At 38.5% G+C, this 24,267-nt stretch overlaps 1 protein-coding gene across 1 annotated transcript in view; it reads left to right on the top strand.

Moving 5' to 3' along the window:
- VPS41 (VPS41 subunit of HOPS complex) overlaps window positions 1-24,267 on the top strand; it is a 107,712-nt gene that overhangs the window by 46,302 nt on the left and 37,143 nt on the right. The window contains exons 6-11 of the mRNA XM_065831630.2: window positions 276-338; window positions 2,092-2,157; window positions 11,695-11,814; window positions 14,939-15,085; window positions 16,265-16,331; window positions 23,154-23,251. Of these exons, the coding sequence (XP_065687702.1) occupies window positions 276-338; window positions 2,092-2,157; window positions 11,695-11,814; window positions 14,939-15,085; window positions 16,265-16,331; window positions 23,154-23,251 (561 nt within the window). The remainder of the gene's footprint in view (window positions 1-275; window positions 339-2,091; window positions 2,158-11,694; window positions 11,815-14,938; window positions 15,086-16,264; window positions 16,332-23,153; window positions 23,252-24,267) is intronic.

The following is a 24,267-nucleotide window of genomic DNA, read 5'->3' as shown; positions in this document are numbered from 1 at the left end:
AGTTTTTGCTGTTTTTGTAACAATAACAACAAAAAAAGGGATTCAAATAAGTACTTTTGCACTGCTGAAAATATTTGACGATACACCATAATAGAAGTCCAAGATGTCTCAATTAACTCTGATTTTTTAAAAATATGACTATTCTCTTTAGGAATAAAAAAAAAAACCTGTTAGCATTCAAATTAATCTTCTAGTTGTTAGTGATTTACCTGCACCTTTAATTGTCAAGTGGTTATTAGGTAAATATTTTTGGGTTTTTTTATATATTTCTTTAGGTACAAGTGTTTGGATTGTATTCAGCAGAGGAGTTTCATGAGACGTTTGACTGTCCTATTAAAGTAAGTGCTTGTTTTAATCTTTAGTAATTGTGTTGTTGTTGTCTTTAATAACAGAAAGGTCACATTGAATCTAAATGAGAGAGAGGAATAACACTTCCTTGTAATGTTATTCAAGTCACTAGAAAATAGTTATCTATCTCAATATAAAAGCTTTTGATCTGGTTAGGCAGGAAGAAAGCTGATCTTGGTTTTGTAAGAAGTATTATTGAGTTTTTCAAACACGAAAGGCAAAGTGAAAGAGAAATTGTCCTGTTTCAGCTGTTACCTGTCTCAACATATTTCTTTGTTGGTAGATCTGTGATATAAATTCTGAGGTTTCTGCTAACTGTGAAGTCAATATTTTGTAACCAGTTCTTATCTGTTAAAGCCCATCTTGGGCTAAGGCAATGGGATGGCAATGCTGAGGTGCCATGTCTGAAGGGAAAGCCTCAGTTACACTCTGAGAGACATGTGGCTGCCCGGCTGTTGGAAAAGGACTTCTACTAGGCAAATGGGAAGATCTAGCTTTTTTAGCAAGAAAAGTTCCTTGCAGGAGGAAAAGTGGTGTGGGCAAATTATTGTGTTTTGCTGCTTGAGGTCTTCCCAGCGTAGGGGAAAGGGACCTGGGGGTTGTGGTGGACAGCAGGATGACCATGAGCCAGCACTGTGCCCTTGTGGCCAGGAAGGCCAATGGCATCCTGGGGTGTATTAGAAGGGGGGTGGTCAGTAGGTTGAGAGAGGTTCTCCTTCCCCTCTACTCTGCCCTGGTGAGACCCCATCTAGAATATTGTGTCCAGTTCTGGGCCCCTCAGTTCAAGAAGGACAGGGAACTGCTGGAGAGAGTCCAGCACAGAGCCACGAAGATGGTTAAGAGAGAGGAGCATCTCCCTTATGAGGAAAGGCTGAGGGAGCTGTGTCTCTTTAGCTTGGAGGAGACTGAGGGGTGACCTCATTAATGTTTATAAATATATAAAGGGTGAGTGTCACCAGGATGGAGCCAGGCTCTTCTCAGTGACAACCAACAGTAGGACATAGATGATCTTTCGAGGTCCCTTCTAATCCCTAATATTCTGTGATTCTGTGACACAGGGTGATGGGTTCAGACTAGAACACAAGAGGTTCCACTGAAATACGAGAAGAAACTTCTTCACAGTGAGGGTGCCAGAACACTGGAACAGGCTGCCCAGGCGGGTTGTGGAGTCTCCTTCTCTGGAGACATTCAAAACCCGCCTGGACACCTTCCTGTGTAACCTCATCTGGGTGTTCCTGCTCCGGCAGGGGGATTGGACTAGGTGATCTTTCGACGTCCCTTCCAATCCCTAAGATTCTGTGATTCTGTGATTCCGTATTGCTTGTGGGTGCAGGAGGAGGAATAAACTCACTAAGGCTGAGGTGTATGTGCCATCTAGGCCGTTCCCGAACAAGACTTACTCAGGGTAGCCCTTGCTCGCAGCAGTCCTGTGCTGCACAGTCCTAATTCTGCTGCCTGCTGGGCAAAAAAAAAAGTAGTTGTTTGGTGTAATGTGGCCCTCAGGTGTGGGAGTTTTCATGTGCCTTACAATATGAAGAATTTTTTCTTTTCAAGGCAAAAAAAACCTGGAATGTCTGAAACAACCAGGCTCTACTTGAGAGAAAGAACCCTTTGCCAAATATAATGTATTACCGTTGAGTTATCTAGTTTAAAAAATGATGTGATGCTCCCTGTAAACTCTAATTTACACAACAATCCTCTCTGTTTTTTTCTTTTCCCTTTCCCTCCCTGCCTGATTCTCAGATTGTTGCTGTTCATCCTAATTTTGTAAGATCACACTTCAAGCAATTTGTAACAGGAGGGAAAAAGGTAAGCAGTCATAGTGTAATGAACTTTAGGCTGTATTTAAACAGCTTTTGAAAGTAACTCAGAAGGCTCTGTGTGTGTGTGTGTGTGTGCGTTTTGTTTTGTTTTTTTAACATGTATAGCAAAGAATTCTGCTTTTTCCTTCTCTGTATGCATTGTATTCCAAAACATTTTTACTTAATTAAGACTAATTCCAAAGGTGAAAAGTGCCCTTTTAATGTTAAAAACGTGTTGCAACAAGTTGAGCTTCAGAATAGAAATACTTCTGTCTGCACAATCTGAAAAAAATTTCATTTGTATTTCCTAGGCAGATTTTCTCCATTCGTTTTAATTTGCTGAAGTGGGAGCACAAAGCAGACCTTAATACTGATCTTTTACAGTATGTGGTCTTAGTGTTTGAGATTTTCTTTTTGCTTTACCTGGGGGTAATTTTTGGTTGGATTTTTTTTGTTCAATAGTTTGGATTGTTTAAAGTAAACTCAGGTATCTTCACCAGTTCTTGTTCATGGTGTGGTTTTTTTTTGTTTGTTTGTTTTGTTTATTTTGTTTTTAAAGTAATTGGGGGGAACTCTTGGTAGAATAGCGCTCCCACTTTTTTAAATACTTGTGCAAAGTCTTCTACTTTCGGCAGTTATTATTTTAAGTGTGCATTATGGTGCTGTATTGGTGTAGGGTGCAATTCTGACTTCCAGATTACAGCTCTTTCCAGGTCCTCCAAGTACCCTGTATCACATCACATGTTTTCAGTCAAAATATGACAAGTTCGATTTAGAAAAGTTTCTTAAGTCAAGGAATTTTCTTGTTTCCTTCTCTTATGAATTAAGGATGAACGATCCTCACTTATAGATGCATCAAACTGAATGCCATGGCTCTCTCTTACCAGCACGTAAGAAATACAGACTTCTAGTGCTGAATACAACTTAATTTTCATTAACAGTTCAGTATGTTTCAAAGCATAGCTGTGGGTTTTTTTGCTTTTTAAGTGGTGTGTATGCTTGACAGCTTTTGCTGGCTGGTTGGAGTTGGTGTTGTCCTTAAAATAATGCATAGTCAGTGTATGTCTTTGTCAGCCACCAGTTTGTGAAGCTTTTTAGTGCTGATGAAAGTGGTATGGAAAGAGAGAAGCAGAATTAATAGAACAGGGCTCCGTCAGGTGGTAAAAGAGCTTGCATTCACCTGATGCCGAACAGAAAAAAACATCAGGGAGTTAACACATTCTCTTTGGTTATCTTTGATTACTTGACAGGTTGTTTTATATTCTGTCCTCTGGGGAACGGTGTACTCGTTTTCAATGCATTCATTTTTTGCTGGGGAACTTTCCTCTTCAGGAAAACTTTAATTGACATCTTAACATAAGGTATTTAGCATTGAAATAAATGTCCCTCGACACCTGTAATTTGATTTTATTGAAACACAAAACCAACAAATAAAATCTCTTGGCCTTGTAGTAGAAAACCTTCCCCTTTTCTCCTTTCCTCCAAAAGGTGCATATGTGCTTGTTATAAAGGCAACAACAAACAAAATGCTCTGAAAATTCAGAAAGTTAAAATTCACCTGCTTATTTATCAATTTTTAAATTTTTTTCTGGAAAGAGAAAGACCTCGCAAAACATCCCTGCTTTTTATTTGCACCTTTCCTTAAGTGTAAAGCCAAAGACCTAAATGAAGACAGCCCGCAGTGGGGGGTTGGTCCACAAGAATGAGGAGAACGAGGAGGAATCAAACCACCTTGGGCTGTGGACCTCCCATCTCTTGCCCTGTGTCTGGAGGCTGTGTAGTTGGGTGAGCTCCTTCAGGGAGGGGGACGGGACCTCCCCTGGCTCCTGAGGTCTCTGCTCTTTAAGCCTTTGCATGGACACCACAACTTCATAGCCGATTGCCAGCAGTGGTGGGAGGCACACGCCGTGAGCTTGAAGGTAAGGCTGTCCTCATTTGGGACAAAGCTTAAGAGAAAACCTTTGCTTAGTGCCCTCACGCTATGATCCTTGCCCGAGCTGCATTCAAAAACATAGTGTGAATTGTGAGAACTCTTTGCCCAAAGGGTTCCCGGGTTTGTCTTTGTTTTTTGTATTTCTGGGAGACGGTGACATAATGTATATTCACGTTTTAAATGTTGGGAGGTTTAAAAAGTTGTTTGCCAAGGTAATTTGAGCAGATAAAAAGGACCCAGAAAGAAATTTGATCACTCCCTCAAACTCCTCTAGTTGCGTTATGAACAATGTTGTCTCAGAATATGAGAAAGATGTTCCTGATTTCCTACTTGAATTTCATGCTGATTTTAGTTTACAATGAAACAAAATAAAAAAGCTGAACCACACATGAATACAAAATTTGAGAAATTGCCCCCCGACCTTCACACTGTTATGTCTCATCTCAAAAAAACACTTCAGTTCCTGCTTAAATATACTAATTTTAAAGCAGAGCACCTGCCTCAGTAGGATACTAAATGAATGAGGTGAGGGGGGCTAGAACTGTAAATTACTACTTTCTTAATTTTTTGAGACATACCCAGTCCTTCATAACAATAAAAAATGTATAAAAAATACACTTTTTGGTTCAAAAACCCACTACAGAGCATTCTGCATATGTTCAAGGTGAGCAACAATATCTTAAATGAAACAAAACAAACAAAAAGAGTAGAGGGAGGGGAAGAAAGCTAAGTGATGTCCTTGAATGATGCATGATTTAGGTCCTCAGCTCCCAGCACAGGTGGAGGTTTGGAACTTGGGTGAATTGTTGTGTGGTGCTGAGATTTGCCACATCTTAGAAGCTCAGCCTGACCTAAAGCTGATTTAAGAGTCATGCTCCCTGTGGTAACTTTAAATAATTGCAGGTTGTTGGAAGCTTAACTTTACTGTGCATATGTTTATACAGTTGCTTAACTAGGCATGTCCTTTAAGAGTGGTTTTCTCTAAATTGTATTATGAACTAATTAACCGATATAAATTGTTTGCTTACTGAAACTCTAGGATTTAAAGAACTTTCGCTAAGCTTGAGATAATATCATTGCCTTCTCTTTTCGGCTAGAAGATCTCTTTTTCACCCCCTTTTTTTCAATGAATGAATATTACCTGTGCCTAGAAACAGTGCAGACACTGTGCAAACATCGACACGATCGCGGTGAGAAGCAATAGGTACCGTACTAAACAGAAGTGCTTCCCTGCTCCCCTCCCCCTTATCTCTGCAATTAACTACAGCACCATTGTGATGATTTGGCAGATGATGGTAACCCTGAAATAATAATACTGTATATTGTAAATAACAGGGCATTCCTGTCCAAAGCAGACAGTAGAGCTTCAAAGCAAGGAAAAAGACAAATACTGTGCTATTGAAGGCCGTAACCTTCTACCTTTTAAAAAAGGGTCTAATCTTAAAAAATAACAGGGTAGAAGCCAACTAAATGAGGGTGGTAAAGCTGTAAACAAGGTGTTCTTTATTTAACCGTTAGAGTGCTGGTCTTTCCCAACACATAAACTAAATGAACGTTATTGCAAGTTTTGAGTATCCATTATATCCAGAGGGTTAAAGAGGCATAACTAACAAAGAGGGAAGACTGAAGAATATTTCAGTTCCAAAGTCAAGGTACTGGCTGCTACATTTTATGTAATGATGAATTAGGGGAGCAGGACAGCTTGAAGTTTCTTCCTTGGCAGAGGCATTGATGAGACTCCTTAATTCATCTTTTGATTAACATCAATGACGAGACATGAAGGTTTTTGGAGTAAAATTCCTAGAAGAGTGAATCCTCTGAAGTGATTGAGTCACTCTCCTGTTTGTGTAGTAATCAAGGATTTTGGAGGGGTTCTTTCCCAGCATGGTAGCAGTGACCCAGCACAATTAAGCAAATGAATTCTGAAGCCCCTATAGAGTAGGATATTTAGTATCTTAAAAGACTGGGCTCCTCATTTGCCTAGGACGTGCATTTTGTAGAATAAGTGTTGATTTGAGTATATAATCTGAACCATTTTAAGGGCTAGGGAACCAAGATAAAACTGAAAATTTACCCAGTGACTGTCAGCAGTCACATGTTTATATCTATCTGTGTCTATATCTTTGTAATATATTTATATTAGATAAATATATATGGTGAAAATAGGTATAAAACCATAATTCTAATGGGATCTATATTTATTTTGATGGAGAAGACACACTATAAATACCGGTTTTCAAATGCAGATGTGTCTGAACGTGTTTGTCCCATTTATCTTTCCAGAATTAGCATCTGAGCGTATTGGTGCCCATGCTTAAACATTAGACTCTTTTCTTTGTCTGTTTTAAAAGCAGAGAGAACTTAGTGTTACCTGGGGCAAATTTCTCATTATATATATATATAAAAGCTCTAAAATACTATTTCAGTGTTAAAATTCTGAGCTGTATCCATGGTGTCTCCTACCTGAGACGCAAACCAAGATTATCAAAATTCCTTTCCACTCCAGGTGGAGTAACATCATATACAGAGAAAGGATAGCGATTGTGAACAAAGCACAAGTGAGAAGAGAAATAGCATTCTTGGGGTCTGCAACTGCTGTTACTGGTAGTGGAATTTGTATGTTAAAGTCAACTCTGTGAGGGAATGTCTTAGATTTTTCCTTTTTTTAATTGTCTGCTTTTTAGTGTCAGCAGATGCACTTTGCTTTGTGAGTAAATAGATGACCTTTACCTCTGAACCCTATGATACGTACTTCGTAATAACTGGTTGGACTACTTTGACAAATTATTAAATTGTCAGGATGCTGTTTGCAGCACAGTCCATTTTTAGAAAGCAGATAGTCAGCTGTTTGGCATTATGTTGGTTAGAAGAGTACTAGACAAGAGAGGCAGATTGCTTTGTAAGCTATAAAATGTCTGTCAGTAAATACTCAAAGGTCTGGTTTAAGTGACGAAAGAGTAAATACTATGGCAATTTCTGTCCATGCATTGGATAATTTACCATAAGTAGGAAACAAACCGTAGCAGCAAGCAAGCTACAGTAATACAGGTCTGCAATTTGCTTGCTGTGATAAATAATGCCCGGATGTATTCCAAATTATTGAGCAGATGGCACTTCGATATGTTGTGATGTGCTGTTTGCTTAATAAGCAAATTTTTTTGCTTACTTTTCTTCTTTATTATTATTTGCATGTGTATTTCTTTTTTTTATCACTAAAAACAAAACGTTATCCTCGTGTTGTAACCAACAAATCTGGTTTGTATAAAGAGAGAATGAATCGTAGTCCTGTGTGTATGTGTAATCTATAGTTGTGTGTTTTGCCAATGTCTGTGTAGAAAACTTTTTTCATTGCCTGAGGTGGGAAGCAAAGAGGATCTAAATATTTTAAATCTGCGAGAGCTTGTGTTTCTGCCTGCGAGGCTGCAGGACTTGCTTTCCAAGGTGTTAATCCTGTAGCTCTTTGTGAATAGGCAACAGCTGGAATCTAGCAGTTGAGTTATTAAAAGTACAGCCTAATGCAAGTCTTACAGCATTTGCTTGGATTAAACATCTCAAAATTTCTAGCTTCTCTGTCCGTGAACTACAGCAGCAGCTCCTGTTTCGTATCTCACCGTTGTCATCACTTACCTCCCAATGCTGCTGTTACCTCCCACTGCCTCCTTGCTTGATCTCCCTTGGCTGCACCTCCTGCCCTCCCTTCCATCCACACTCCAGCTCCTTAGACAGCAGCGTTTTGTGACGAGGTTTTGAAAACTCATCTTCAGTTGAAAACACGAGGCTTGCATTATTCTGTGCCTCATTTGAGCTCATCCAGTCCATCACTGTTCCAGACAGAAGTGATAATTTTTTTAGTCATTGCTATATATTTTCCTAGGGATGCAGAGTTAATCAGTGAGTTTTCATGTGGCATGGTGTTCTGTGTTACTCTTGTATATCTGTTAGTCTTAGCTGTGGCTGTTAATGTTGTTTTTATGCTGAAAACAATAGTTATCTGTAGTGATCACTTGTAATCATGGCAGTAGCATTTTAGGTTTTTGTGATCTCGCCTGGCTGAGAGGAGAGTTGGTGACACAGGTGCCAAAAATCAGAACAAATGCCACAGGTAGGCACATCTTCACACTTGGGCAAACAAGGAACAGGACAAGGAAAAATACAGGGAGTTTTTTTTTCCTAAATTTTTAAAATAAAAACTAGCTCAACAGTACTGCAGTATGGAAGGGAAGGGTGGCTCTTCAGTTACAAATTGAAGTATCAGCCTTTTTCTTCTGTAAAACTCCTCCAGATCTTTACAGAGAAGGCACCAGTTGAAAAAAAGAGATGACGCTCAGCATAATGCATCAGCACAAATTGTATTTCCTTTGAAACTTTACACCATGTGAAAGTAGACATCTTTTATTTTGGTGTTTTGAAGGTGGGTTTTGGTAGTGGGATGGAACTGAATTGAATTACTTCACTGTATTGGTACTACCAAAGCTACAATCATTAGCCTCTTTGTTCAGAGGATTGAGAATTCCTGTACATAGTTTAAAGACTGGGATTATATGTAATTAGTGTTAATGCTAATTGCATGATAGGCTCCATTAAATCCAACTGCTAGTCTATTCTCTTTAGCGGATGCACTCTAAAATAGAGTATTAAGCTCTTTTTGGAGGACGTTCATCTCCTGGTAGTGAGAGATACAGAGAGATGTATTGACTAATCCAAGAGAATTATATCAACTTGTTTTTAGAACCAAGAAGTGTCCTGCACCATCCTCTTGTCTCATGTGTTTCAGCGTGTCTTTTTTTTCTTAATGACCTAGTAGAAAAGCATAGACAGTTAAGAAGTCTCATGAAATAATAAGTAGTGAACTATCAGAAGATTTGCAATGTGCTATGAAGGAGTGTGGGTGGGAACTCTTGAACTCAAAGTTGAGTTTATTTTAGTTTAGCTATATTGTCATGTCATCGTACACGCAAGAGATGCTGGAAGTGCATTCTAAGCACTACTAAATTGTAACAAAGGACTAGGAAGATTGACCGGAGCAAATCAAAAGGGGAGAATATAAACTGTGTTGCAGAGAATGCAAGACAGTGATTTTTGTGGCTGCTGTTGAAATACAAGTACTGTGAATGCTGACTGACAAAATATGGGATTTATGGGAAACAAAGCTCTAAAATACTTTTCCCCTACCAAAAAGAGAGGGAGATGGTAGGAGGAACCCCTCCAGAAACAGTGGATTTTTGCTATGTGTCTAGTTTCTCTTGAAGTTTTAAATGGCTTTATGGTATGATAAACAGTTCAATATGAAGACAAAGACAGAAAGGAAGAGTAAGAAGTAAATTAGGCTGCTCATTTTGAGAGTGATACATTCAGTGGATAGCAGTTCCAAAACACATAGCAAAGTTCTGGGTTCAGTAACTCATTTTCCAGGTGTCATTGTCATAAGAAAGAATAAATAAATCTCATCATATGTCAATAAAACACAATTCCATTGCAGATAAGTTAGTATTTTTTTTTTCAAAGCTACAATGTTGCATGTCCTTTGGCTTCAGTGTTGGACGTTTTGCACTTGCTGATATGAAATGGGAATTATGGGTGCTGTAGTGATTCAGACTCATTTCCCATCTTTATTACAGGGAATATCAGACTGTTGTCTTCTTCTGCCTTGCTCTGATAATTTAATTAACTATGTGCTCAGAGTTCACAGATCATGAACAGTAACAAAATAGCAGCAAAGTGTCATTCCAAGCTCGCTCTGGATCTTGAGTGTAATAAATAAACTTAAATCACAATTCAGTCACAAGCAGAAGAGATTCAAAGTTCAGTAACATAATTGACGTAAGCAATATTTTACATTTCACGTCATCCACACCAGTTTTCACAGCCTTGTCCAGTTAAGTTCAGATGAAAATACTCTGTACTTGCTGCTGTCTTTACTGGACTGTCTTGAAAGAAGCGTCCGAGTGACAGTTCTTTTTCCATCAAACCTCTCATTAGGAGCTTGTGGACTTGGAAAAAAGTAATTTTCAAGTTTGGATCAGCACAACGCTTAATTTTTAGTGGCATCCCCATCTTCTGAGTGGAGCCAATTTGTTTGGGCTGAGGGCCGCTCCCTTGTTTCACACCCACCCGCCAGCCCACTGAGGCACGTTCCTGTGTATGGAGCTGCCTCATGAGTGTCGATGTTACCCCTGCTGTCAATGTCATGCCTTGCTTGCTATGATGTAGCATGTTCTCTGAGAGTTTTATTGAGTAGACTTTTTGTAGGTGGGAAGAAAACGTCTCTAGGCTGTCTAAAAGTGGGTGTTCATGTGAGCTATGTGAAGGACACATGGTCATTTGGGGTGAGGTTAAAATGGCAAGATACGCTCGAGTGAGAAGGTTGATGTCTGCAGTGCACTTCACACAGAAGTTTCTGATAGACCATCCTAGGTAGTGGCTACTTTAAACTTTTTGGAGAAAATACTTGTCTTTTGGTGCCATCTTGTGGCTATAGGAGAGAGAGGCAGTCTGTGCCAGTGCCGTTAAAAATCCCTAATTTTCTTAAAAGATGTTAAACAACTAGTGTCTTATCATTTCTCATATGCAAATATGGACAAAGATCCTATGTATAAAAAAGTGTGCATAGCAGGATCTTAGGGAATATTAGCAAAACAGGTACTCGATTTAGGTTTTAGCGTGGTAAAAGTCCTTGCAGGTTGCAATTTCACACCTCTTAATGGTCATTGTGCATTCATGGGAGCTCAGGTTCAGGTTGTGCACGTGTCTGTACATGGGTGCACTCATTCAAAAGTTGGCAGGACTGGTGTTTAGAGTATGTTCTTCCACAGATGCTTCAGCTTCTTAATTAGATATTCCTGCACTTTGCATCACTGAAAGTGATTCCATGTTATAATCTTATTTAATGACTTCCTAAAACCATACAGGACCCAGTAAAGTAGCTGGACGGTCATGCAAATTGTCTGTACGTAGCTGGATTTTTCTTTGCTGCTGCAAAGCACTTCATAGCATCTCCTGTGCATTTAGATCTATTTAAATTCCTCCCCTAACTGCAGAACCCAGGATTCCCAATCACACAAGTTTTCCAGTCAGCAGCACCTATGGTACGGTGCAGTTTGCACGTGCAGGACTAACGCACAGCATCTCTAGAGCCCTGTGGAAGACCATGTAGTTCCACATGGGGCCAAGCAAAAGACCAAAGACTTGGAGGTCTTCATTTAGTTTTCTTTGACGACTCCACGCATTTCGTACACTTTTGCTATCTTTCTTTTTAGGAGGGTGTGAGGTGGCCTGGTTTCTTCACCAGCTTTCTGAAGTGTTGTTGCTAGTTCCATAGGCTTAGGTTCTCAAATACCTTAATTTCTTTATCCTTCAAATGGAAATAATTATACTTACTGTTCTCTGAAAAAACTTGATGGAAGGCCTGCTTATTAATATAATTATTAAAATAATCTGAATTCTGTAGTATACAAGATTTCTCAGTGTATATGTACTAAATGAAAATTGTTTGTTTTGTTTCATGATAGGTGCTTATTTTGTCATTGTCCTTGATACTGAAGAAAAAAACATCTCTCCTGGTTATGTACTGCACTGTATCACAGAAATATTTCTTGTTGCTGTTCTTTGTAGCTGCTGTTATATGAGAGAGGCTGGATGAATAGATGGAAGCCTTCGGTTTTACATGAAGGGGAAGGAAATATAAGAAATGTAAAATGGAGAGGACATTTAATTGCTTGGGCCAATAATATGGTAAGTATTTCTTACCTCTGTTAAAAAAATACCCCTGCGTTACACTGATATTTGAAATATTTCAACATTAATTGCGAAAATATTCCACTGAAAAATGGTACATGTGAAGAATCAGGTATAAAGGCATTGAACGGTAGTGTTTTAGATCCCATTTCTTTGCAGAGATTTCTTCTGGTGTTTCCTGCTGGCTAGTCAGTGTTCTTCATATGATTGCTTCTTCTGAAGAAATTGAGAAAAGTAGCTCTACATACCACTGTTGGGGATGGTCACTACTATACGCTATTCTACAATTCATTGAAGCAAATAGTCTGAGGAAGGAATGACAATGTAACTCTTATTTATATAACAAACAGAACTTCACCACCTCCCCAAAATAAAACGCAAACCTGTCTTGATTTTGTAACTTGTACTGAAGTGACATTGTAATATGTACTTCAAATACTGCAGATTATAATAAATGATAGTAATAATTTCTCGTTTTGGTAGGCCACTAGAGAAGGTTAGACTTAGGAGAAAATAGACCCTTTTTCTGTAAGTGTAATTCACATTTTAAAGGGAAACATCACTTTCATGCTGAGAGTTGCATTTCACCTATCACTGTATATCTAATTGATGGGTCAAGGTCTGTGTTTTAAAGCTCAGCAGTGAGGGATATGTTTTTAAGTATGTATCATGTCTAAATTCCGAAGTCTTATTTTAAAATGTGGTGAAAGTACTTCTGAAACAGTAGCTTTTTTCCTTCTATTGTTTTTCTCCCTTCTGAAGGGAAACCTCTATTAAAATATTTTAAAGCTGTTGTTCTTTTATTCCTTTCAAAACCAGTTTTATATGAAATTGTTGGAGGTGGACTTTTGTTTATTTGCTGCCTTTTAATTACTGCATTAGAATTGAAATTTCAGTGAGTGCTTGGTGGTAATAAAATTAGCTCTTTTGAAGGTTTTGTTCTTTTCAGAGCCGTACAATTAAAATATATATTCTAGGTGAATCTGCTGGGAATAGATAGGACAGTTGGGGAGAGCTATCCCTAGAGATGATGTGCCACATCAGAACACAGAATATTAATAAAATGTTGAGAGCCATCTGTCAGAGACAAGAAGGCATGGTCAGGGCCTATCTTTCAATGAAAAATGAAATGACACTTGCCCTCCAAAAGATTAATATATTTGGTTATTGACCTTTCCCCTCCCCCTTTACCTTTTTAAAAATTTCTCCATTATCTAGCAATGTTTTGCATTCCGTTTGTTTTTTTTTTTCTGTTGAAGTCAGAGAAAATCTTTCCTACCCTTGCTTGTTACTGTCTGTGCATGACTACCAAGTTTTTTATTTTCTTATGCTTTTTTTTTTTTTGGTACAATGAATGTGAGCTTGTTAGACATTAGGTATTGTGAGGTGGGCTTCAGGTTAATTAGGGAAGACATAATTCTGCATGTCAGATGCTCAAGTAGCCCATGTTTGGTGCTGCACCAGCCCTTCTTCCTCCATGGCCAAGACTGTAAGTTTTACAAACTGGGACACCTGAGGACCAAATCCTTAGAGACGTTAGGCTGCTTAATTCCCATTTGAATAGTTTTTAGGCTCCGTCATGATAGGAGGTTGACTCTAAGTCCTTTTGGTTCATGGTGCAAATGGCATACATTTAACTATAGAAGATCCTATGCTATGGATTTGAAAGGCGCTTTAAACGTAAGGTAGTCTATCCCGTATAGGATTTGCCATCTTATAGAAAAACAGAAGGTGTGATATGGGTCAGTTTTATCTGAAAATCATCCTTGAAGACCAAGTGGTGAGATTAATAAAAGACAACTTTATTAAAGCGCAGTTCAAGCAAGATCACAAATTTTATCAGGTGATCTTAGAACACACAAGGCGTAACCTCCTTGTTTACATTACCCAGAGATCTGGGGTTTCTACCTTGCAGATGCTGTGTGTGAGTTTTTTTCTGAAACTTTGTTGACTGTTAACCTGAGAGATGCCAATAGAAGTGTGTTCCGTGCTTAGAGTTCTTCACTGACAAAGATCGTGTGGAAAACAAAACAAAACAGCACCTGCAACCATACCACTTATTGGTCTTTCTGATTTACAACAAAACAGAAGGCAAAATCTGGCTTAGATCATGACCCCCCGTGTTTAGACTTTTTCACTTACAAGCAGTTGTATCTGTACAGCTGGGGATGTAGAAACTCGCAGTGGGGGAGGAACAGAAACGGGCACAGGAATCTTTTAAATCAGTTTTGTTTTGTCACGAGAAAAATCCTAACATGGAATGGCATCCTGGACGCTGACCTTTCAAGGTCCCTTCCATCCCCTTTTCTGTGATCATGAGAGTTGGTTTTTTCTGTTCACTGAGCTTAAAGGAAATACCTGCTAAAATGCTTTGTTTTATTTTGGGGACTTTTGTTTTTAAATCACTAAGACCAAGTCATTACTTAACATGAAATTAATCTCCATTTTGCTATTGGAAAGGTTATAGCTCACCTTTTCTAAATGGCACTGAAAAATCTGATTAATAGCTTTTTTTTTTTTTTCCCTCTTTCAAATTACTTTAATCTTGCTTTGTTTAAACTTGTTGTTCTGTTAGTTTAGGAGATTTCCTGAGGAGGCAGTGAAAAATCACACCATACAGAACCAAGCATCGTTTAAATAAGCTTACTTTTTGTTTTTAATGTAAGAGTAGAAATGCATTTCTGGAGAAGTACAGATTGGCTTCATTTATCTTAATGAGCTCTTGCTTCACATCTTTTCTTTTTCCAAGGTGGAAATTTCTGCTTCTTTCCAGGGTCTGTTATGGCAGAGCTGGGATTTTTTCATTTCTCCAGTAGTAGCACCAGCTCAGCAAGTTGAAACTGGTTCATGACTGGAGTTGCTAATATGTCACTCATTCACTTATATTTTTTCATTTGGCATGTGAATTTAAAATATCTAATTTACTCTAATCCTTTCCTTCTGTTGCCTCCTGGGTTAGATGGTTCTTCATATCGACAGCTTTTTCTGATGTCGTATTTAGCCGAGCCCTGAAAATTATGCCAGAAACTGCTATCCCTGCCTTAGCATACAAAATACTCTGGGTTGTGGTGAGTAGGAGTTTGTCATACTGAATAAAGTTCCCTTGTATTTTAACTTTCAGGGCGTGAAGATACTTGACATGATCTCCAAGCAAAGAATTACCAATGTGCCTCGAGACGACATAAGCCTTCGCCCAGATATGTATCCCTGCAGCCTTTGCTGGAAGGATAATTTAACGCTGATTATTGGCTGGGGAAATTCAGTAAAGGTGCAATTACCTGTCTTTGTAATAAATGCTTGCTGTTATCACAGACAAACAGAGGATTATTTCTGAAAAAGCAAAGACAATCGAAAAAAATAGAATTTGGTTTGACTACAGTGTGCAGAACTCCCGCTGCCATAGAAATGTCATTGAACTGACCCTCATGAGGAGGAGGAGTGATAGACACCCAGCGGTCAGACAGATCTCTGTGTGTGAGCACGCAGCGAATGTAATCCTCAGGGACACTTCTCTGTGCCTTGGAGAGATTTCCTCTTTTGAAAGCTCTTAGTGGGCCGTTGAATTCATTTCTTTTGATTAGCATTAAGGAAGAAAACTTACCATGAGGTATTTTTGGAGGGGATTGTTTTGGGGGCTGAGGAAGTTGTGACTGCTAAAACAGCCATATGATTTTGGTCAGCTGTGGGGAAAAAAAAGTTGGGAGAGGTGTGGAGAGACAGATTGCTTGGGGTTTTGTTCTGCTTTCAGTAGGGAACTGGCATGTGAAACTCGTGTGCTGCAGACTGCCTATGATTTGCTCAGACCAGTACCTGACATGAGTTTGTTACAAGCCTGTTAGCTGTTATCTAATAACAGACTGCTACATCACTGCACAGTGGGAAATTAAAAGTACTTGGTGGGAGTAGATGGAAAGGGAGGGTAAAGTGAGGTAGGTGAAGCGTAAAAAGCTTTTGGAGCATCAAACTTGGAGTTTTATAAATGAGGAGGCCTGTCATGAGGTTGACATCTGTCTTCCCCCTTGTATTGTGAGTGCTTCACAACATTTGGGTATTTGCATTTCTCTATATGTACGTATTGCCCTCCTGTTATTGGGAGTCGCAATAGCATATTCTGACTGAAGTTGTAAGGTAATGAGGTGCAAAGTGTGGGAAGATACCAAAACCAAACTTACATATATGCTACTATGAAGAAATCCTAGTGGGCAAATATTTTCAGCTTTCTCTCTTGTGGTCCATTTTCCTTCTCCTCTCCCAGCATACTTATAAGGCTGTGGGCTACAGCTCTAACTTTGTGGTCCGGTTCTCTTCTTCAGTGATGCATCCTCACTGTGTTTTCCAAAATACAGAAATAGATGTCTGAGAATGCCTCAGTAAGAAAAAGCATTTCTGGGAAAAGTTAGCATCATTTTAGGACTTCATAGTAATGATCCAAATCTTTGTTTCCTAGATTTGCTCAGTAAAAGAGCGGCATGCCAGTGAAATGCGTGACCTTCCAAACCGCTATGTGGAAATAGGTATGATTGTACGAATGTGCTCTCTTTCAAAATTGTATAAGCTTTAAAGGTCTGTTTTCACATTCTAGCCTGAAAACAAGTGTTACAGTTCAGAGGCAACGTTTAGTCATAACATAAATGTCTCCTCATTTGTAGTTGATGAGGTTGTTGTAAAGTCCTCCTGCACAGTATTTTTCTTTTTATTCATAGAGAGTCTTAAATTCTGTGATCATCTAAAATTAGAGATCCTTTTGTAAACAGTGGATGTCTTAACTTTCTCTTCACACAGACTCCCACAGAGAAGTTGGTTTTTCATCTTGGTTAAATGACTATCAGTGTAGTAGCAAGGAGAAAACAGGTGCTACTTTATGTGGTGTTTAGCTACACTGCTCATAACTTTTTTTTTTTTAAATTTATTTTTGTTGCCTTTTTTACTTCTGCATTTTATGTTCTCCTTTGCTTTCTTAATTGTCTAGCTTAGGCAATGTGAATACATTTCATTATTGCTGATTAATGGAAAGGGTCTTGAAAAAAAGGTGTGTATTAAGTAAAGCATAAAGTGGAATTAAAGGAGATTTGGAGGGGAAGAGGAGACATAAACAAAAAGTCACAACTGTCCCAGAAACTTCTTCTGGAGAATATATAATAAATATATATGAAGAGGTAGTGCTGCTGGGATGATAAACAGACCCTCAAATCATGATTGGGCAACAGTTTGTAAATTTTGGTGCATCCTTGGCTTGACTATAATGACATGAGTTTGTAGAGAAGAGTGTACATGCAAGATCCTGACTCATGTCAGATTAGAATGGTGTGTGGTGTAGGTGTATATAGGCTTTCTGATTTCAGGAAAAAAAAAAAAAAACAACATTTTAAAATAGCTTCTGAAAATAAACTAGGAGACTTGTTAAACTCTATAGGAGCTGTGCATTCTGAGAGGCAGTGGCATGCCTGACAATTAACTGAGACCTGAAATCGATTTGTTATTTAAGAATACATGGTCCCAACAGAATAATCAGCTGCGGATTCTAGGATATTTGAGATAATTTTGTCAGGAAGTTCAACTTTAAGTTTTAGCCTCAGATCTTTCCTGTACCTATAAGTAGCTTTTAGAAAATAATTAAATGGGGCTGTTTACATAGTGATAAGTGAACAGAGGCAACTTCTGCTTCAGCTATAATGTATCTCCCTGGAGGAAGCTAATCTTACATGACTGTCTATTGGAACGTCATTAAAAGATAATTAAAAAAAAAAAAAGCTGTCATCAGACTACTTAAGTGGAGATCTGAAGATTAGAGATTTTTGTGGAAGTAACTTTTTCATCTTACAATTTTTAGCCTAAAATCTTCTCTGTATTCTTGAGCACTGGCATTCTATCTCACTTAACCTGTTAACAATATGCTTGAGATTTTTCTTTCTAGTTTCAGGTCAAAGCACTGGAACAGCTGTGCCAAATGCTGTCAGCAGCACTCATTGAAACGTGGGTATTAGATTAGGAGGAAAAAGAGAGAGACATTATTTGTTCAAGTCTCAATATAAATTACAATAGCTTTTGATGTAGTTACATAGAAGGTCTTGAGAGCTGTGTGTCATGCCATAGCATCTATTTCAATTTTATTTCAGCTTTACTTTTCAATGGCATAGCTGCAAGGTCTGATATTAATGGGCAAGACCAGGAACCAGTATAGTTTTCTGCAAGACCACTAATACCTTGAGTGGCTACGTAAGTTGATACACTTTCATAATGTGAAGAATTTATACAAGGCATATATCCTGAATATCCTTCAGTGGCAGGATAGCTGAATATCCTTCGGATGTTTTGACCCATAACATCTTGAGAACATACTTATGAAAAATGAAACCCATGGCACAGTGTAAATTTTGTCATGTTTAATGGTGTGGTTTTTGTTTTGTTTTATTTTTTCCTCTCGCTTTTACAATTTTGCACCTGGAATGAAAACCAGAAGTGGAATAGGAGACTTCATACTTGCTTCTCTGCTCATCAGGGCAATACATACAAAGTCTATGATAACATAGTGTTTTCTCATGTTTCAACAGTTTCAGATTTATGCTCTTTTAGAGCCATTCTGAGGGCCTCAAAATTCCACAATAGTATTACGGTAAACTGTGGTGGCATTAGTAGAATCATAAATGTTTCTCCAGTGGTTTGCAGCCCAGTGAATACAAAACCAGAGCATTTCCTGCACTGCAAGTTAGGTATATAGGATCCTGTGTGACAAAGTTCTCTTCATCTTCTGATTCTGTCTTGACACATAGCTGTATTTACTCTGAGGCAGGAAATAAATACAGTGCCTACCATGACGCTAAACCACACAGCCCGTAATGTGGGAAAGTAACACCACTGAACTGTTGGAGCTGTTCTATTTTAAATAAGGTGATGCTGTGATTACCTGTAAGAGAAATTAGATCAATTACACAGGTCTATTGCATTGAGATCTGCATGGCATTGCTAATTTTATGTACATCTTTCAGTATATTAATGGTGCTTTTCTTCAGTGATCTTTTCCAATGTCTCTGGTTATGTGTTACAGTTCATTGCCTCTGTGGGTCTTCATTTGGTGTTGAAGATAAACTCCAGTGAAATGTTTCTATTTAGGCTTAAATGTATGTTAGCTGAACAGATCCTATCAGTTTAGCTCTGTCAGCTACCGCTGTGAAGTAGTGTATTGATTAGAAAGTATTGGTATTGAATTACAGGCTTAACATGGACTAAATGCCATTGTGATCCTTCTTAAAGAGCGCTTGACCTCTGTGCTCGTTCCTGATGCGTGTACAAAAGCTGTAATGCTGGACAACTTCTGGTCTGAACAGGGAAACCCTCCACAGCTGGAACCTGTGAGAAGGCGGGTTGCTAAAGAACTAATTAGCACTTTGCTGTTAATATGATGCCTTTTCAAAGTGAAAGGGAGCATCTGCTCTTCAACAGCCTTGTCAAGTAGCTCAGGTTTTTATATACTTGTATGGAAAAGTACTTTATCTCTGCCTCAGTTACTCAAGTTGTTCTTGATAGTGGAAGATAGAGATTAGCACTGGAAGTCAGTAAAAGACTTGAAGTCAATTAGAGACTTCCTATTCAATTTATTTTAGCCCAAATTTTATCTGAGGAATCTCAGCTGAATTCCAGGTGCCAAGCAGCCAGCAGTACTTTTTGAGCAGTTGTCTCCCTTCTTCATTCCTCCAGATTCTCCACAAAGTAGGATTCTGGTTTAAAAATCACGTGTTTTGTGGATACACTTGCAACAACACATCTGTATGTTTTGTAAAGGAATAGCTGTATAACCGCATAGTAAATTACCACCAAGCATTGAGATTGCACATTTTTATCTGAAAAGAAAACATGGGAATATTTATTTTTGGTTTGTAAAGTGAGATACTGGGATCTACCATACCAGCATTTTTCTCTTTATATAGACAGAACTCAAAGCTTAATTAATTAACGTGATGAGCAGGAAATTAACTGTGACTAAATGTCATCAAATTTATGTGCTGATTTATGCAAACATTTAATTGAAACAAGTCTGCTGCACTCTGAGAAGCAAATTGCCAAAAAGAAACGGGGCGGGGGGAAGGGAGGCAGAAGGAAAATACCCATCCCATTTATATAGTTGATTCTGCTTAGAATTTTGCTCATCTTGGTTTACCACAGTCCAAACCGATCACTTCTAAATTTCTTGATAACATTAGTCAAGGTTATCAGACTCCTGAATATTTTCCCTGTTGGTTAACAATTTTTCTCAGTTCAATGTTTAATGGGAAAATGAGTTTTTCAGAAAATCAACCTTGAAGCTTTGAAACTCAAGCTTCTGACTTTCCAGTTACCGTTAAGGATTCCATGGGATTTCCATAAAGGTTGTGTGTCTGTAGCTAGAGAGTTGTACAGGCAATTGCCATATTTCTGAAGATTATTGCTGTGTGAGGTGGAATGGGGCAAGATGATTTCAGCACCATGGTAGCACTTCTGTTTCACACAACCTGACTGCAGTTAAAGCAGCAAATTGTAACGCTGCTTACAGCACACAAGACATTTTTCTAATATAATTGAAAGAGTAGACCTCACCAGACTGATCATTACTGGCCTGATGAGGTAGTGGGCTTTTTTCCTGATGTTTCTGATTAGTGTGATACTGTAATTGAGAGAAATTGTGGTAGCAAAATGTCTTGCTCGTTTCCATTCTGTGTTGGTAGCAAGTTGTAAGGCAACAGCTTTTAGGGACAGAGGCTTTACAGAGTTTAGATTTTAAGCCTAGCTTGCTGGTTCAGCTTCTTCCTAACTTTCCCAAAAGACAATATCAAAACCCCCATTGAAATCAACTGCAAAAACCTCTGACGGTAACCTGAATTTCACTCTATATAAATTTTCAGTGGAAAAGCAGGGGCTGTTTTTTGAGATTTGATTAAACAAAATAGACTTCTTTTGGTTTCAGTCTGTCGCATGTGTGTGGATCTTGAAATTCCAGAGAAAGTTGCTTTATAGAGTTTGGGTAAATAATGTAGCATGTATTGTTTTGTTTCTGTAGTGTGGTGTATTTCATACATTTCATTTGATGAACAATAAAAAAAGATTCGCAGGATTTTTTTTTTCCTGGTAATTTGTTTGACAGCCCTACATAGATGCTGAACGTAGAATAGATCCACTGTCAGCATATCTTCCATCTTCTCATATGACAGGCGTAAACATGTATGACACATGGCCGTATCTCGGTCATTCCAATTTACTTCAATACTGCGTTTGTTTTAATTGTTTTGGATCCTTTTCAAATTAACAGCATTTCTGATTGCCTCTGTTGGCTTCCCCCCCCCCCCCCCCGCCTTGATCACAACAAAGTGTCCAGAGAGTAAGTCAAATTAACCTATTGGTGTTCTGTGCAGCTATAACTTCTATATTTTTTTTCAGTAAGACTTTTTTGATTAGCTGCATCAAAGGTTTTTATCAGGTCAAGAAGCACTGTCTAAGCCAGCTATTCTTTGTTCAAGGCTGTAGCAGCAGAGCTGGAGCATTGTGTTTCAACAAGGCCTCTTGAGGAGGATGAGCTGAGACAAAGCTGAAAGTGAAACCAAGGAAACTAAACTCCATTTAAAAAGAAAACTTGAAGTGATGATTTTTGTTTATTTTTTGTTTTGCAGAACACTACTGCTGCTTGATCCTAAATACACCATTAGCTGGACATTACTAACATTTTTCAGTAGCAAAAGAACTGAAGTTCCAGTGGAAGTCAAAGAAACTCACATGTTTTTTAAAAACTGTGCCCATAATCTTTATAAATGTACCATCCACCACGCTGTTTTCCTCTCCAAATTCAAACCGCGATGTTTTATATGCCTTTGAGAGCCTTCTCTTGTCACTTTTTAAAGCTGAAAGTTTCTTTGCTTATCCTTCTTGCCATCATTATGGATTTGACTTTTTCTTTTCCGTGTTTTTCCTCCTGCATTCCCATATTGTTTTAAAAATTGTTTGAAATTTTAGACTGGGCATGAGATACATTATGTAGATGTTTCTGACACAGTTTGTCATCACTCAGAGCAACACAAAGTAATCTCCTCAGTCTTGCAGGCTAGAACAAAGTAACAAAGGATTACAAAAGTGAACCTATTCTTTCCTGGAATGGATAGAGTGCTCTACCCTTGTGTAGTATTTTGGACTCCCAGTGATGTCGAAGTGTCGGCAGTAATTAAGAGAAAAACCATATTTGCTTATTCACTGAGAGACAGGTGTCAAATCTGTACTTTACTCAGTAGTATTTTTTTCTCCTTTAGCAGAAGGATGATTGTTTCTCCTGTTCCTTGTTGTTACCTTAACTAAAGAAAATTAGCTTTATTTTTAGTGTCATTATGCTGCGTTTTCTGTTTGCTTTGCTAGAATAATTAGTAACTATTTCAGTAAACAGTAGATATTAGTAATGTAGCATGTCAAGCAGAAAGCAAGGAAGCTTTTGTTTCCTAAGTACACTTAGATTCTTGTAAAACCGTGTTTCAGAAGAAAATTATGATGCATCTGATATTTTCATAAAAGCTTATAGGTGTAATGTTTTCTAATATGAGCACTTAGATGAGTCCTGTTTTGGGCCTCGTGAGACAGGAGCCCACAAAAAGGGCTTCTCAGATGTTGAATGCCTGCACTGCAAATCCAGCAGAATAAAACAAAAGGGCTATTTCTGTGGCAGGGGTCTGCTGTAATGAAACTTTTTGTAAATACAGTTCAGCTCTCTTTTTCTTTCTCAAGATAGTTGTCACGTAACTATCTCAATTTCAAGACCAGTTTTAGGAAATTACATTTTCAGTTCCATCAACAAGAAAAGGGGCTGTTTAATGATATGTTTTCTTTGCAATTAGGGTATCTGTAAATCTTCCTGTGATGTTTAAAGTCATGATAAATAAATGATGGTCTTTGTGTTTTCATATATCGTAGGTGTAGTAGCTGTGATTCTCTTATGGCCACATGACTTTCTGTGAATATGCAAACCCATGAAGATGTACTATTTATTGCCTGTTTTATTGAGTTTGTGTTTGCTTTCTTTTTTTTTAATATGATTACTGAAAATCAGGCTGACCATTCATTTCAAATGTTTCATCTCTAGCATGTCCTGGAGCATAAACACTTCTTCTTGCAAGCTTTAATGGAATTTATTGTGTTAAATGTAATTTTTCATCTTGCTGATCCAACTGGGAAGTCTGTAGGTTCTTTATATGTATTGAGTCATCATTTCTCTGAAGTGCTACTGCATGCTTTTGATTGCTGCTGAAAATCAGTTGTGTGTTTTTTCTTAGGGAGTAGTTCATACGCAGTCATTTATTTAACAGTTTATTATCTTTTCTGTGTTTCAGTTTTCCAGTTCGACACAGAATTCTATATCAGTGGACTTGCACCTCTCTGCGACCAGCTTGTTATACTTTCATATGTAAAGGAGATTTCTGAAAAAACGGTAATTGTTAGAGTTTCTTCACAGCAGTAAACTGTCCCTGTGAGTTGGGCCTTTAAACTGGTCATGCAGATCTGATTATCTGTGGAAAAATGTGTAGTCTGCTGGTAGTGAACAGTGCTTGAAACTTCTCTGACCTGTAAAATAAGGTCAGTGGAGACGATGTTGAAGACTAACGTACTGAGCTTTCAGAAGTCCTGTCTGGCTACCTTTCTTTCTTGCAGGAGGCAGAGAAGGTCTCTAGATTGTCCTTTTCTCTCCTTTATCCTTTCCTTCCCCCTCCCCCCCCCTCTTTTTCTCTCCTCTTTTCTTTCTGCTATTTCTTCACCAGAAGACACAAAGAATCTTTCTGAGCCACAAGAGAGGCTTGCTGACACTGCATCCTAGAAGAACTGAGTAGTGAAGTTGATCAACTCAAGCAATAAAAGTCACTGTGGCGGGGGTGGGATGTGCGATCGCGAGCAAGCGGCATCATTGCCTCCCTTGCTTCTAAGACCTTTAGTTGTGTACACCCAGATACATGTGTAGATAGGTAGAAATTAGAATTCATGTCAGACGTTTTTACTGCACGCGGGTGAGTGCCGTGTCTGTCTCCGACATTTATTTCATATTGCCAAATAAAAGGCGAGGCAGTGGAGGAAATCCTTGAAGTTGTGGTGTGAGAATGGCAGATGCTCTTGATCATCTCTTTGATAGTACGGCTGCATTAGACAACCATCACCATAGTAACCTTAAGCAACTGGGTGCACAAGTTGCTAGGCAATGCAATGCTGTGGGTTCAAACAAACGCTCGAGCCTGCTGAAATCAATAGGGTTAGCTTCTAGCTCTGCTGCAGGATGTCAGATTATTATTTCTTTATTTATATTAGGGAGAAAAATAATGTCACAGCAGTGTTTCCCAAGAGAGCCAGTACAGTAGTCCTTTAGCAAGGGAGAGTCGGTGGAAGGAAAGGAGGCAAACAAATGGGAAAAGGAAGGGAGAGGAAAAGGTGCGTTGAAATGCTCAGGAGCAAGGAAAC

This window comes from Patagioenas fasciata, chromosome 2, assembly GCF_037038585.1.
Source record: "Patagioenas fasciata isolate bPatFas1 chromosome 2, bPatFas1.hap1, whole genome shotgun sequence".
Classification (NCBI taxonomy): Eukaryota; Metazoa; Chordata; class Aves; order Columbiformes; family Columbidae; genus Patagioenas; species Patagioenas fasciata.
This window is presented reverse-complemented; position numbering and strand designations above follow the sequence as displayed.